The sequence below is a fragment of the Megalops cyprinoides genome, chromosome 9 (genome assembly GCF_013368585.1).
Source record: "Megalops cyprinoides isolate fMegCyp1 chromosome 9, fMegCyp1.pri, whole genome shotgun sequence".
In the NCBI taxonomy this organism is placed as follows: Eukaryota; Metazoa; Chordata; class Actinopteri; order Elopiformes; family Megalopidae; genus Megalops; species Megalops cyprinoides.
The window spans coordinates 39,085,719-39,103,055 of NC_050591.1; the positions used below are offsets into that span (position 1 = coordinate 39,085,719).

The 17,337-nt window shown below is 40.1% G+C and overlaps 1 protein-coding gene across 1 annotated transcript in view; it reads right to left on the minus strand.

Moving 5' to 3' along the window:
* abcg4b (ATP-binding cassette, sub-family G (WHITE), member 4b) overlaps positions 1-7,548 on the minus strand; it is a 21,945-nt gene extending 14,397 nt beyond the window's left edge. The window contains exons 1-2 of the mRNA XM_036536953.1: positions 7,517-7,548; positions 1,523-1,757 (exon numbers count right to left, since the gene is read on the minus strand). Of these exons, the coding sequence (XP_036392846.1) occupies positions 1,523-1,748 (226 nt within the window). The 5' untranslated portion in view covers positions 1,749-1,757; positions 7,517-7,548. The remainder of the gene's footprint in view (positions 1-1,522; positions 1,758-7,516) is intronic.
* Positions 7,549-17,337: the final 9,789 nt, after the last annotated feature.

Consider the following 17,337-nt stretch of genomic DNA (forward strand, 5'->3'; position numbering starts at 1 on the left):
TTTAATATATGTGTGTTAAATGACCAAAGAACTGTTTGTCACACCGTCTGTATTAAAGTTTGCCGCCCTGCTGGCTGCAGCAGCAAGCTGACCCTGTACAGTCACCTGGGCTCAGGTTCCTTCCTCTGGGCTGCAGGAGACCTTCTACCTGCCAGAGGTAGCCTGCCCAGACAGGCAAACACACGCCCACACACACACCTGCAGCCACCTCTCAGAGAGTCACTGACACATCAGATCTGCACTGCCTCACTGAGAGGAAGCCCTGCTGATCTCCAGCCCTCCTGCTACAGAGTCTTCACAGAGTCACACACAGGGACTTTCACTGACTCTCATTCATAATAATTCCTCTGCATATAATTTGCATATTGTTTCCTCAAAATAGCACAAGCATGTTTTCCTAGTCAGCAAACTTTTATACAATGTGGAGTATTATTTCTTTCTTTTCTGACTCTCTACTCTTGCAATATGCACATATATGTTTATTTTACTTCTATATTTTTTATCCTACCTCTACATACACTTTGTATTGTAATTATTTTCATTTTTTTATCTAAACATATGTATGTTTGTTATCATTACTTCCTGTTGATACTGATCCACAGAGAGTGGGGGGGGGGGGGCTGTGTCTGTTCCTATTTGCAACATTGTTCTGCTCCTGTCACACTTATGAAGCCAGTTTCTCTGTCTTTTCAAGTCTGGATTTCAGCTGCCTTTACTTGTAGAAGTAAACTGTTAAGAGTGGCAGAGGGAGTCAACCTAGCAACTGAAACAGCAGAATCACTTTCTATACTACCACGGAACAATGAAAACAGGAGGAAAACACTCAGCTGAGCTGATAATAAAAAGAGCAAGCCAATCTGTTTGTAAAGATGCTCATAAAGGCAACACTGTAATGTGCTGGGCAGCAGGAGGTTCCTATGGGACTGTGGAACAGGAGGCACTTTACTGGGGCTGTTAGTGCAGCCAATGCAGGACAGGAGGATTTCTAACTGTGAGAAAAATAATATGTTATAATAAAAATGATACATTTCCAATCTGTTACTGGTCAACACAATTCCATTCATTTCTTCATCTAAAATATTAAAAAAGCACAGTATGTATTTGTGCTCAAAGCAAGGCCACTCTGGGGACTACAGTCTTGCTGACAAATGTCTGTTAGCCTTGTCTGTCAATAACCCACAGACACGTTTCAAAAATAAATAAATACTGCATTCTAAAAATTTAGTTACACATTTATCTTTTGGTCACACAACTTTATTTGAGATTAGCACACAAAATCAACTATGCATTTTGTATTTCCTTTATGTTTAAGAAGTGGACAAACAGACTGATATCACAGCGTAACTGAATTGTGTAGACAATGTACTGTATCAGGCTTGTAGGAAGTCTTTTCCTGCAGTGATCTCAAGATTGGTGGTACGTCTTCATTTGTGCTTAGTGAGATCTAAGAGAATTCCTGCAGATTGGTGTGGTTAATCGGTTTATCTCATATCTGCACAGGTGACACTGTCTGAGACATTACCTCTCTTTCGCCAGCAGGGGCCCTCACGCACAGAGTAGGACAGCTCAATGAACTCCAAGTCCACGGCAGAACGCTTGGGAAGGTGGGAGAAGCGCTGGGCATCTGTAATATGGTTTTCCACCTTCTTCAAGTGTGTCAACAATGGTGGGTCCTGAGCCCCCCCATTGCACATGGTCTCCTCCATGGGGATGCTGACAGACCCAGGCTCCGAGGACTTCTCAGCCATACCAAGGTTCTGGAATAGGGATGAGTGGATTTTACAAAACACTTTCCAGAGCCTTACACTTAAACAAGATTTGCTGATCAGATTATAGGGGGCATATTTTCCATGAAACTCAAATATAACACTGTTTGTACATACATATCTAAAGGCCATAGAAGGGCTGTGGTGTGGCATTAAGCTGTGCTCAGCCTTTCAGGTAAGCCATAGTCTAGAATGCACATGGAGTGAGATAGAATCATTTATTTTCTTGGCATTGACAGCTTTGTTAATAATAACTTGTTCTGGATAACAGTATAAATTCAGTAAATTTCAGTATTAAAAATCTTGCATGTCGTCACTGTCCTCATTCTTTTGTCTGCTCCTGTCCTTTCTGTAGCTGACATGCGATACTGTGTCTGAAGGTGGCAGATTCCCCGACAGTGAGGAACTCCTGCCACCGATTCTAAACTGCAGCTTTAGCCAGACCTACCACTGCTATGTGATGCACCTCACTGCAGTAAATAAATGAGCCAGTACTCAGTGTGGGCAGTGCTTGGTCCTGCCTGAGCCGTGTCATTGGACAATAATGACCTGACCTCCATAGTGGCGGAACACAGCTGACTCTTTGCAAAGCTCTGCCCCTCTTGGGTACTGTTGTCAGGTCTTTCAAGGTTTACCCACCACTCTGACATTAACATCGCTCACCTGATTCCTGAGATTAATACTGAGGAAAATTCTAGCAATTCTAGCCTTAACCAGCCCTGTGGCTTTTGTAGGTTCTTCTTGATCAGTTCAAAGTCTTGAAAGCATCATGCAGTGAAGTGAACTGAAAAGGCAGGTGCGGTTCTGTCATGGTCACCCTGCAGCTCTTTCTTTGTGTAATACGGCCATCCTAACAAGTCATTCAGGAGTTCATTCTGTCACACATGCACTGCTGGGTAACATGGTGTGGGGTTAGGGGAGAGCAAAAGGCAAAGCAATGTAAATGACAATAGAAGCAAAAGTAAATTTGGGATAAAAGTAACTTTGGGGTATTTAAACCTCAATGCCTCACAGTGCTTTAGCTCGAAGTCCTCAGTGGTGTCGGCATGTCACTCTGTCTCTCACACACATTGCTCTGCTCCCTTCCCTCCGAGCACTGAAAGCCCCCGTATTCTTCACAACACAACACTCACTAAAACGGATGTTGGTCAGAAGGCATGGCTGCAGTGTTTATTCAGTGAATTCTCTTCACTGAGTAAGGCAGTGACTTTTGCTATCCTCTTGCTAGCTGCTGCTCTTTGGTTGATTGATCGCTGGCTTCTGCCTGGAAGACTAACCTACCACAGTTACAATTCCCCAGTGGCTTCCCAGAGGCAGCAGAGTAAGATCATTCCCACATAGAACCATGTGCACATAAATGCTTCATCACATGAGAGCACCTCTGTGTTGAAAGACATGCCAATCATGTCACTTTTACAGCAACACAGGCAGACTATGCATTTCACCCACAGACCCGGGGTGAGGTCCGTACCTCTAGCCATGCATATCATTGTTACTGTTAGAAGAGAATTGCACAGGATTGCACAGCAGAAGCAGCAGCACACAAAGCTACCTTTGCACTTCTGCCCTTACAGGTCTGTGGGCTGAAGTTTTATGATTTGATTCTGGTGATTTTTGGAAGAGCACAGATGTTGCAGCATTGTGCTGATGCACAGGAATATGCAAAAGCAGCAGATCCCTGCAATAATGTAGAGAGGTGTCTGCAGCTACAGTGCAGAGGCAGGACATGCACGCCTGTGTCCAAGCACCCTGGTTCAGCTCAAGCAGAAATATTCCAGACTGAACCTGAAACAACTGAAATCATTATGACTGAAAAAGGCTACGATCTGGAGGATGCCAGCAAGAAGGCATTAAGTATTAAAGCAGTAAGAGGGTTTGCCAATTCTAGTGCTGGTAATAATAATAATAATAATAATAATATTAATAATAATACATTTTATTTCCATAGCACTGAAATCATGCAAAGTGCTTTCCAATCCAGAAGACAGACAAAGAAAAAGGAATACATAAAACACAATAAAACAGTCATAAGTATAAATAAAAGCTCATTTGTCAAAATTAGTTTTTGAAAGGGTTTAAAAAGAAAACAGTAACGGGGCTAAGGGGTAAGGAGGTTCAGTGAGGTTCCTGGAGGCCACGTCTGAGCTGAGCTTGGTACAGATATGGTGAGATACTTGCTTGGCACCTATAATTAGCTTTCCTGTCTAATCCTTATTTAACTGTAAAAAAGTATGAGCCATCCAGTGACTAATGTCATTCATACAAGCATGGAGAGCACCATACTCTTCAAATCACGAGGATTAACAGATACAGATGGCCTCAAAAGACCTCAGCCCTGCGGGTCTGTACCTGCCTTTATGACTCCCTGTGATTCCGATCTGTAACCCTCCTGCTGCCTTAAGCAGTCTGAGCTTGCTCTCCTATGACCTGTAACCTCTCCCCCAATAACTGCTTTATTTCAGCTTCCCCCAGCTGTTTGTGAACTGTACCTTTGCTACTGTATTCCCACAAAATATTATAAAATATTATGAATATAAATATACAGTACCATTCTGTCTCTCTTAGCTTTTCACCCAAAACTCGTGAATGGCTGGTCATTGCCTCTCTTAATGGACACTCTGGGTTTCAGTCATTCCACACCACAGACACTACTCTTTCCTCTCTAACTGCCTGTGACTCCCTTCCTCCTGCTCAAAATTGCTTTACTTTTTCTTAATTTCTTTGCTGTTTTGGCTGCTGAACATCTCTCTGGACACAGAACAGTCACAGACAGCCACCTCTGCACTACTGTAGGTCACACATTTCCTCATGGCTGTGTTTTGCAGCACAGTGGAGTACTTTTTACAAAATCAGTGTATAAGACTTCTGGTATGAGAAAGCCTATTAAAGTTATGTGCACTTTCTCACTATTGAATGATTTTTATTTAATAGCTCAGTGATTTGCTTTGACTATAACATAATTGTGCACTATTTGTACTTCTAAGCCAGTGTAATTATTTTTTCAGCATTCAGTTACCCTGACATGATGGTCATTGGTGTGAGACTGCAGTCAGACCAGTAGCACAGGCGTGAGGAAGACTCATATTCTTCAGCAAGATCCTGCTCAGTACTTCACCACTGAAACACAGCACAGGACTGTATCTGCATGCCTCCAGTTTCAGCAGCTACACTGTCTTACACTAAACTGGCCAGCAACAGCCCACCACTGTAGTGTCTACATATTTAACCACCACTTTCTCACTTGATCCACTACAAGATGACAGGGACGACTGCAGGACCAGTTTGGCTTATTTAGGGTTTTCACCATCATGCTTCTCCATTTTATTATGCTGTCGATGGAGTGAAGCAGTACTCGTGTCACACATAGCAGCTAGCCAGCTAGATAGGTAATGAAACATTCCAGATCAATGAAAAACAAATGAATGAAGTGAAATTTAACATCAGTTTCCAGCATGATGTACAGTTCCACTGTTCTTTTTTCCTATGAATGAGTCATGCAATAGTGAGTCATTTACCTGTCCACTATGTGTTTTGCTAGCTTATTAGATAATTAACTTTTACTTCTGATTTACATATCTTTTTTCTTATATAATATTCCTTAGATAGCTAGCGCTCACTTTTTCTGCCTCATTAAAGGGATTTTGCAGTGGTTTATCTGATAGCCAATTACAACATAAGCTTACTAGCTACCTATCACTTGCAGGTGTGATAGGCTAAGGACACACACTCGAAATGCAGTCAAACAGCATCTGTTTTTGGGATTCAGACTTAATTTATGCACACAAATTGGCTGAAATACATGGTCTGTGTCTCAATTCTTACACATTTTTGCTCCCTTGCAGTAGGCATTTCCCCTGGATATGGCACAGAGTCACATGGTTGAGAGTATGCCAATCTGCAAAATTAACTTTAGTTGTTCCCTTTGAGCGAGTGCACAAGCATGTACACTTCACAGGAACGCGGAAAAACACCACAACATCATCACTGCAGTCATCTACTTTACTGCTGCGTATGAATGACAGTTTCTCACACACAGTCGCTAAGCAGCAACAGTGAAAGTGATTCCAGTGCATTTAAATTAGAGCAGAACAGAAACTCCTACACTTCTTTACTTATAATTAAAGCAACTTTGCATTTATACTTATTCATTTGGCAGACACTCTTATCCACAGTGACTTACGACTGACTACCAGTGTGTTTGTCTAAAAAAGAACAATAATTCAATGAAAATGTCCTGTATTGTGTATGTTGTATTGATTGTAGTATTTCCTCTAGTATTCTTCTAGTATAAGCAACTTCTTATATTGGAAATACTTCTCTAACAGTTGTTAGATTACATAGTCATGTTTAATGATGATTTTGCTTCAAACTGAAAGAGAAAAATGAATGTTAATGCTTTGATAACCAGGAGTTACACAGTTTCAAACTTTGTAATAAAAGTACTCATTTTTAGCAACATCTCTCCTGTTCAACAAGATATTGGGAAAAGTTTTACAAACTATTGAACAAATTCACAGATATTGCAACCCTCTTTATGCTTCTAAGCCTTCTTTCCCCACAGGTTTCCCCAGGCTCTGTAGCAGCTGTAGAGGTGCACTGCACTGCATGGACATGGATTCTATTGTAGTAGGGAGTCAGCACTAACATTCAATGTGGGTGAACTTTGCAAGCTGCTCTGAATAACTAATCTATAACTTAGCTACATTATGGGTACCTGAGGCTTCAATCTACTACAATATACAGGGCATCTTAGAATTTTTTAAGATTGAGTGGCTAATTTGTCATTGTAATAATTTTAGTATGTAAAAATGTAAACATGTCAGCTGTTATACTGTTAACTTAGTATAGCCTTGATGTGTAATGTTAGCTAACATGTTTCAGAGAGAGTTGAGGTAAAAGAGTACCCAAATGTTGTAAATAGCTGCTTCCATTCATTATTTGCTGTTTTATGAACAGGAGCCTGAGTTAACATGGATTAAACTCCATTGCCCAAAAGCACAGTATTTCCGTAGCACTCACCCAGACTTTACCTTATTGGCCCTTTAAAACATAGTTGTATACGCAATTAGGAAAAAATAATAATAAATAAATAAATAAAGACTGACAGGACAGGGAAGGGCGGGAGAGACAGTTACATTACATGGCTCCTCGCTCTACCCTTAGCAGCTGATCCTCAATCACATTATAAATTATACAGTAAATGGTTGTGGTTCGGCTTGGGTGGGACCGCTGATCTGCGGTCAAGGAGGGAAGTAAAAAGAGTGCTCCCAGCTTGTTAAGGGAACAATTTCAATAAATGTATTTAGGTGTAAATTTAACCCTTGAGTAAACTGATGACCTGATATAAATCACGTACTTTTGCCAGCTAAGCATTATAAACAATGACTTTAGAATGACGTTTAGAATATAGGTGCATTTATTGTATTACTTGGAGACCTTAGATCAACAACTTTTTCATGAAAAGCGAACACCGGCTAACATAACAGGCATAACATAACATAGACAACAAATAACCCGCCTCATGTTTCACTCCTCATTACGAAGACGTATATTCGTAAAATATCCCTATTATCCTTCCCCCTTTCACAGCCATACGTTTAAAAAGTACACCTGCACAATGCATTAGGTTATACATCAGCTTCCTGGTTTGAATTGTTTAGATAAATGGTATAATTAATTTCTGAATATAAAAGAATGTACATTAGACTACATGTGGTATGAGGTGAGAGGAATGTTAAAGAATCACATACTTTTGTATTGTGACGCGAAGTCCCTCCGTTATCGGCTCAGTCTTTCTCACAAATTATTCATTCCTTGGCCTTACCAGAAAGAAGGTGTAGGTCGCGAGTGAAAGCACAAAAAGAAAGAAAAAAAGAAACGGTTCCGAGCAGGATACTGAGAGTGATGGGATAGGAGACGGTCCTATTCTCCACGCCGATCTCTGCGGAAAACCGGTGTAGTATTTAAATACAAATCGAAAAGGCGATTTTTCCCGTTCTGAGAGATAAACAACCGTCGTGGAAACTCTGAGTCTGAAGAAAAATGAATTAATGTTTTCGCAAATGATGCACTATGACTATTAACCCGTGTCTAATCTGTTGCTATCAAACCAGGGACAATAAACGCGATTTATTCAAGAGAGCAGTCATTCACGCCTTTCAGATGACTCTGCTTGCGTTCATGTGTGTTTTCTGGTGCTATCCATCTTTTGATCTCCAAATTACAAACCGTGACACCTCATGGGCAGCCCACACAGTCCCGCTATCTGGCTAGCCCTCAGCATCTATCCCACCAGCGTGTCTGGAGTCAAGGGCGTTTCTAGCGGCTTTACTTACGAGGTACAGCTGCAGCGCTTTCGGCTGCATTTTAAAGAGCCAGTTTTTCTTTATTATTATATTTGTATTGAATATCCAAGTGCTCTGTTTGGTGAGTTCGTCTCCATCCCTAAGCGGGTAGAGTTTTGCTGAAATTAAACTCTACATATTCCTACATGAAACAAGAAATGTGAATCCCTACCTTAGAAATCATGTATACTGAAAGTAGTAATTGGGTTTAAGTCATTTCTTTTAAACGGTTTTTAGATATTGCATAGTCCTTAATGCATCAGCCAAGTAACACGACACTGTTTCTAGCTGTTTATTTACTTGCGGTCAGAAACCGTAAGCCCTATACAAAGAAAAGCCCTGCATTAGTCAATTCCATATGTTCCTTACAGAAAACCCCTGTGCAAAGTGTTTGTGTATTGGCAACATGTATGAATGGAAATGACGTATCACGGCCAACGATTGCAGTGAAGACTAACGTACAGAATGGATATAAATGAGCTTTCTTTACTCAAACAAGCGCGTGAATGTGGATTAGCTCAGGTCGGTATGAAGCGGGTGGAATTCCAGTGAAACGGAGGGATGTGTTGGCGACATGCCAGTACTGGTTACTGAGGGAATTACTGAAGCTCTCCTAAGATAGTAGGGCGAGTCTGAGCATGAGTGCTCTGGGACACAGTCATTCACATCCCTTTGGATCTCTGAGCAGCTGTCCTGCACCTTAGGAACATCCCAGTGGGTTTACAGATACACAGCCAGAGCAGGAGGGCAAAGTGACCTGAAGAATGTGACTCTCACTCCTGCTCCACAAAATAAAGCTGCTGGAAGAAAACACAGTCGTTAGTCTGTGTGGAAATATATTCATAACTGGATTATACTTTACATTATGGGGAGATAGGATAAGATGCATATCTGCCACTGTGCTGAGAGCTGTCAAATAAAAGAGCATATTCTGTGAAATGCAGCTCCAATCTGTATCTGAATTAGCTGGAGATTACAGCACATAGGTGCAGGTTTGAGAGAGGCATGTAAATGGATACAAGTACAAGTTGTAGGGCTATGTGCAAATTGCTATGGGAAATTCTGGCTTAGGTGGCCAGTGTGTATACCATTGAGTGAGGTACTTCACTTGAGGAGGAAACGATTGAGCTGTTCTGTAGGAATGGTACAGTTAGCTTTGTAAGTGACCCTGAAGTGGCACAAATAAAACGACAATGAGCTCCGCTATTAGACTGTTGTGTGTTTTGCTTACTGGACTGCAGCTGAACTGACAGCTTCCTGAATGACCTGATGTCACTGTGGGAACTACTCTGCTGGGGGGTATGGGGGGAGCAGCTGCATTCCTACCTGCTCCAGAACAGCCCTAATTAAACAGCAGCCATTGCTGCGGAATGCAGGGGGTGGGGGGTATGAGCCCCAAATGATCCCCAAAGGCAAAGAGAATGGAATCACCCAAGTCAACAGGCAGCCTGCCACCAGGGCTCTGGGCAAAAAAATCACCCCACTATATAAAACAGGCCTTGGGGTCAAACTGTTTGTATTCTGATGCCTCTATGCCTTAATGTCAGTAGCTTTTATGCCACAATATTAAATGGAAGTAGAAAATACCTACTAATGCAAAAATGACTAATAATGTGTAGAAGATAACTACTGACCACTAATGTGATTAGAGATTCAAAGGGGTACTGCTATGGAACTCTTTACCTCTGTGTGTATGGCTTTGCGGTTAAAATGTGGTTAAAATTACATGAAGTGAAATGAATGAATGCACTGTTTTAGTGTAAATTCAATATCAGGGACACCCTTTATCTGATAGAAGCAGAAATGACTGAGACAAGTATGAAGTGGAAACCCAGGGTTACCACAAAGGTCATAACTACAACATAACATTGATAACAAGACAATTGATGACAAATCAATGTCAATGGCATTATACTGTATGTTATATATAACTCTGTGGTGTTGAAATTTGAATTGTTACTATTGCTCATCAGAGGCAATTAATTCCCTATTTCAAAAGACGCACATGTAATGATGTTCTAAAGGTAAATAAATGATCAACAGACAGGCACATCACCACCACAGTGGCTTACAGCTGCATAGACAGTAAAATGTTAAAAGTCATGTCAAGTAATGTTTATTTATAAAGCACATTTAAAAATAACAGCAGTTGACCAAAGTGCTGTACAAGCGGAATAGCAAAAACCATAAGACAACACAATATCACAGAGAGACCAGTTAAAAGTAAAAAAAAAAAAGACAATAAATAAAAGAACTGAAAGAGAAAGTCACACTGTCAGAATGATCTTATTTACATTTTACCCACATTAACTGGAAGAACATTTAATTATTTAATGACACAAGGTATTGCAAATAAGGGTCAAGATGAAAATATAATATAACTTGACAACTGCAGAAGGATTGAATGCTTTATTACTGCTATTAACAGGACATACATTTAATGCAAATAAGTTCAGTAAACTTTATCAGGCATTTAAGCACTGCTGTTTTCAATGCATTCAGTGGGAGCTTTGGGGTTTAGTGGGGAGAAATATGGTGAGACATAAGAATGTCCTGTAAGTATAAAACATAACCTCAGAATAAGAAAAATTAAATATTTACTGTAAAACTGTACAGAAACTATTCAAGGCAATAGTTTACACCAACATGTTTTAAAGAGAGTATTCTTAAAATATGTACTCGTTGGGTGTGATTTCATGGTGCACAAAATAAAAGACACAAAACGTATTTCATGACACATGCTCTGTCCTGGTAGCGCATGTATTGGACAACACTGTGTCTTTAAAACGTGCACCTGCGCCGAGCTGCTCCGCCGATGCTGCTGCTGCAGTGCTGGGGTTACTCGCGGTCAAAACGTTGAGGTTACTCGCGTTCAAGTAAAGACCCGCATCATCTGATAGCGCACCTCCAAATATTAACAGCGGTTATTATATGACAGCATATCTGATCTTTATGGTAGCAAGGCTATTGCAAAATATTATATTTCTGCGATTCATTATCTTGTGATCTCTGAATAATTACGTCAGGACTTCGTCATTCGGGTCATTTCGAGAGCAGGAGACATACAACTCAGGAGTCTAAATGTAAAATGATAAAGCTGATATATAACTCGACTCATTACAACTGTATAACGGTCACACTAAGAGCTGAGCAGAGCAGTGCATGATTTCACGGATATCGCAGCGAAAACCAGTGACAAACTGGCGCTCTTTTTGCTACCATGACAGAGTGGTCTTCAGGCCAATAACCAGAAAGACCACTAGAAATATAATTTAAATTACTAAAATTAATAGGTAAATTCAGAGCAAAAACACGAATAATAGCGCATTAATCCCGACACATAATACCTCCCTGGAGATGGCGAATACAGTATACTGAAATATTGAAATGGTGGCAATGGGTAAATCATATAAATGATTTGAAACGTACAGAATCCCTTGTGACACACGGAAAGGCCGGTGTGCTGGCTAAAGGCTAAAGATAGCATATAAATAAAGTATTCAGTGTCATTATAAGCGACCCGTGAGATTGAAGACACTTTAAACATTCGTTCCTAAATTGAACAGTTCTACCGACTGAAAGAGTCTGTAACAGACTACCACTAGAGGGAGCAGTCTCCCTAACACTGGCTTCAGGGGAAACCGTCTTGTTCTTACCCAATCACAGGGCCAGGTACAGGTAATATAGTTAATAATTGGATGTGCTTTCTTACGGGTGGTGCTTTGAATTAGGGAGGGGGCACAGTGACACACTCTAGATCTGTGTGGAAATACATAATTCATAATTTCAGCAAAAAAATCAGACGGTGTCAATCACTGTCTCCCAGTCTTCCCTCGACCCCCCTCCCACTGGAGTGTAACATACTGCCCCCTGCTGGCTATCGTAATTTGCCCCAGAACGTGTCCCCTGGTGGAAACATATTTAAACTGAAATCATGGAAGGAAAATAAAACGATAATAAAAAAACATAAAGTAAGAGTTCTAATAAAATACTTTTAACTTTTAACTTTTAAAAAGAATTTAAACATAATGAAATAATGTAACAAGATTTTAAATGAAATGATGGATGAAAGGAAGATAAAATGAACAATAAAATAATAAAATGCAAAGTAAAAAGATGTGGCAGTAGTTGCTTTTTGAGACTGTTCAGCCTGTCTGATCTCTTTGGGCAATGTGTTCTACACTTTCAGTGAATTAACAGTGCAGCTGCCTCACTGCCTCTTCTGTGCTTGACCTTTGGGATGTTAAGTAGGGCAGCATCTGAAGATCTAAGGGCACAAGTAGCAGCATAATCTGATGGGCATTGTGAAATCTGTGCAGGAACTAAGGCAGAGTGGCAGGCAGATCCGGCTGTGTTCTCAGTAGGCACCTGGAGTAAGACTGGATCAAATATTAGCTTTTATTTGAAAAACTGTGCATTTGGAGGCCAGGCCAAGATTTTTCAATCAATGTTAAAATTGTCAACAAGGCAATGCACTGAGAAATTTTTATCACATTCAGGCACGGTATGTACAAGTTCCGAAAATCTGGTTACCAACAAAGCAAGTGCTTTTTAATGATGTTCTCTGTATTTTTCCTAGATGTGCACACTATGGTATCAAAGAAAACAAAGTAGTAGCCTGAGACACTGACGACAAGAATCAAGGAAACATAAATATCCCCCCCCCCCCCCCCCTCCCCGTGATATTACCAGTCTAGTGTGTAGCCACAGTTGTGAGTTAGTCATGTATCGTGTTGAAAAAAATCAAGGGAATGTAAGAGATTCATAATCTCCATGGATTTAGAATCTGCACTCTGATCAACAAGTAGATTAAAATCACCAGGTGGATAGGAGATAAAAAAGAAGCATTCTGCTTGGATTGTCAGTAGTACCTACGCACACACACACACACACACACACACACACACACACGGTACACAGGCAATCATAATCAGATTTTGTTATAGCATATTCTTAAGTCAGTTGTACCTATGCAGTCAGATAGAATTGACATTTCTGTTGAGCAGATGAGGAGTTCTTTTAAAAAACTGAATCAGAGGAAGGCCACGGGACCAGATAACCTGAGTGCAGTTATTCTGAAAACTTTCGCAGATGAGCTTGCACCTGTGTGGCAGCCTATTTTTCAGTGTTTTATTGATGCTCAAATAATTCCAGAAATGTGGAAGACTTCACATATAGTGCCTTTACCAAAGAAAACTTGTCCTAACCTGGTGATTATCGTCCCGTGGCCTTGGCTTTTGTTCTTATGAAAACTTTAGAAAGAATCTTGGTTCAACATCTTACCCAGTCTGTGGATGACAAACTGGACATTTTCCAGTGTGCATATAAGAAAAATTGCAGCACAGAGGATGCTGTTGTAGCATTAATACATCTAATTCTGAAACATCTAAACAAGCCCAAATCTATAGCTAGGGCTCTCTTTTCGGATTTTACATTGGCATTCAACACAATAAAACCAGATCTCTTACTAACAAAGATGATTCAAATGGAGGTTAATCCACATCTGGTTCACTGGTACCATTCATTTCTTACAAAAAGAAAACAGATAGTTAAAATTAATCAGACATTCTCAACTTCGATTGTTACTAATATAGGAGCACCACAGGGCTGCGTGAGCTCACCCTTACTTTTCACACTTTATACGAATGAGTGTAGAACAAACACTCCGTACACATTTATTTTTAAATTTTCAGATGACACTACACTGTTGACTTTGTTAAACCCTGAAGATGATCCCACTATTCATCAGTGCTCTACTGGCAGATTAGTGGAGTGGTGCAAAAATAATTCACTTATTATTAATCCAAAGAAAACAAAAGAAATGATTGTTGGTTTACCAGTGAACTCTTATCCACCAGCGGTCATTGTACAGAACACAGAGATTGAACAAGTCTCGGAGTATAAATATTTGGGCATTTATGTAGATACTTCTTTATCCTGGAGTGCACATATTGACTACATTTGTGGCAAGGTACAGCAATGTATTTATTTTCTTAGAAGATTACGGTCATTTGGAGCAAACAAACAGATTTTGTGATTATCTTTTCAGTCCATAATACAGAGTGTTATGCAATATGGCATAAGTGCTTGGTATAGTTGTCTTTCTGTGCATCTGAAATTTCATGAAATTGACAACTACAGCCACTTTAGGATGTTTTAATGTGGTAATATTTGTTGTTGTTGTTGTTGTGTTTAAATGTTATGTTTTTGTTATATATGTCTGTTATTTATGTGAAACTTTTGATGCCATGGGATGCAAGACAAAGTTCAGAACAATCTGACAATAGTGAAATCTTAATCTTAATATTTTAAAAATGGAAATTGTCACAATCTAATCTAAAAAAAAAAACAGTGAAAATTTGAACAAAACATTAATGATTGTGGATTGACACAAAAGGCTCTGGCAAGGATTAACTTTAAAGTGTTTGTAACACCAGTTTCTTTGTACTGTGTACTTTTACTTGGAAACTGCCCTGTGCTTAAATATCACAAATGACTTTGGCTGCACATGAAAAGAATGAAAGAATGCTGGCAAATATATGACATTCCATCTCATTCTCTCACAGTACAGTGTTTGCAGAAATTATATAAGTCAATATATTTCCTAAATCAAAGGCTAAATAATTTTGTGGATATGGCACAATCATTGAGAGAACAATGACTGCTACTCCTAGGAATGTGCTGAAGGTGGGAATGGCCGCTGTTTGCAGAGGTGATGTGTGTGATAAGAGAGGCAGGTATAAGTATTTCAGTGAAAGGGTGTGTGTGACAGTGAGAACAGCACTGTGACCATGACCATAACCGTAACTGCTCTGCTGCTGCTGTTTCCAGCAGCTCTCTGCAATGGAGGTGAGAATATCTGTACAAACATCTACTACATGATAGATTACTAGATTACAGAACACTGCATTAAAAGAGTGTAAATTTAGTATGCATCATATGCGTCACACTGTACATATTAGAATGTATATCAGTTATTGACGGTGTTAGTAACCTTATGAAAGTACATACACAGGAGGAGGTCTTCCTGCTCTCTGACTTCATGCCAGTTTTATCTGGCATGATTACATACATTTACTGTGAGTATACTGTGATACTACATATACATGGCTGGTGTTCAGGTTTCAGTGTTGGAAGAGATGAGTGTGAGTGTGAGTGTGAGCGTGAGCACCAGGATTGTGCTGTGGCTGAGCTTGTCACTCTGCACTGACACTGTTTGTGGACAGCTGTGTGGGAGACCTACCCCCTCAGGCTGACTGTGTTTAACAGTGTCTCAAACGCACCGAACCTGACGTACCACCCAACCGTCGTGTACAGAGGCATTCTGCTGGGTGCCATGAGGAGGCTGCAGGAGACAAACCACGATTTCAAGTAAACCAATCAAAACATTCATGTAGCATATCCTACAGTGGAATATAAAGCAGCTGTACATAGTTGGATGTTTTAGTTTTTAACTAAATTTTACTGTTTTTAATTTTATTTAACTGTAATTCTAATAATGTAATATCTCAATATACATTGTACAATTTGCTGTTATATTCTGTAAGTTACAGTAGTGCTATGTTTTGAATATGGATGAACTGGATCTGCTCTGTAGCAGTAACAAATGGAATGAGGCAGGACTGCTGCCTGGCTGAAGCGTTTGGGGAAAAATTTGGCTGAACTTTTTACAGTGGCCTGATGCTTTTTGGCATCCATTATTGCACCTTTCTGTATGCTGGTGACAGGCTCTGAGCTGCACCTTCCTCTCCACAGGTTCACTGTCAGAGAGGACCCTAACTATGGCCCTTTCCTGGTGAGTGTGAATGGTATAGCAGGAAGTGATGCTGATCACACCTACTGGGAGCTGCTGGCTGAGGCTCAGAACGGCACCATAATCAGGCCTGATGTGGGTGAGTCACCATTCATGGTGCTCCTTCAGTCATGCTGGATGAACTGCTTTCCTTTCTGAATGTAATTCAGTAGATTTATTGAAACAGCGAGAAGGCAGTGACCTGTGATACAGAAGTCTGCTGGTGTTTAATTTTCAGGCACAAAGCATAGCTGTGAGATGCTAGGTTTTGCCAGACTACATTCTTTGTCAGGGACGAAATGTTCCCACTAATTGAACACATTTATTAAAATTACATTGTAATTAAAATGTTTTTACATGTAATGTTTACAACAATACGTAAACAAACATAAATTAATGTTAAGCAGAATTTTTTGTGTGATATGTATATAAAGAGCTCACAATAATCACATGTTAGCAGCATTATTAGATTTCATTCTGAGGTTGTGGGTCAGTTGTCATAGCAGAGAAGAGGAGGAATCATGTCCTCTGCTTCTCACAAGCAGCTGTGGGTCATTTCTGTGGTGTATCCAGTTCCCTGAGTAAGGGGAATCCCAGAGCAACAATGTACAGCATAAATTATGGATCAAAAAAAGTTTTTTAGAAACCCTGGAACAAGGTACCTTATCTGATTTACTACAGTATCAATCTAGCTATTTTCATATTCTTACCTGAATGACTTCTAGTATCGATCTAGCTGTGTTAGTGTTTGATGAAATCATCCAGTTAGCCTGGACAGCAGTGTGTGAGACACAGTAATGATGATGCTTTTATTGGACACTGGAATCTCCAATGCACACCTGCTCTCAAAGATGAAACGAGACCTGGAATGCTCACCTGATCTCACAGGTGACCCTAATGTACTTTGCTTTCTCCTGTTTCACAGGAGTTGGATGTTTCATCCCCACACCCAACCAACACATCATCCTGAAGCTCAGCAGATGGTGAAGCTGCATGGCCACACCGGACGCAGAGTGGGAATGTCAGCACGCATTGGGATGACTTGGTGAAAGCACTGCTCTGTCTGGCTGTCAGATAAATAAAAACTGATACAAGTTGGAGTTTTGCATTTGTGTGTAACTTTAGGGTTTGATCAATCATTACACCTATCGTACTATCATAGAATACCACACTATCCTGCCTTACACTGTTTAATGCAGCACAATTCTCACAATCCCTCTTTTTATACTGGTATTTACTTTAGTTCAGTAGTAGCAATTGTAGTAGAAAGTTAAAACTAGTATTTCGTCTTTTTTATAATCATAATTGTTGAAAATACTGAATACTGAAAATACCACTTTTTTAATTATTATAAATGAAATCAGAGGTAATGCTGCCATACTGGAAGCAATCAGGTGGAAAGGACAACAACTGCAAAAGAGTGAGCCTTACTTAA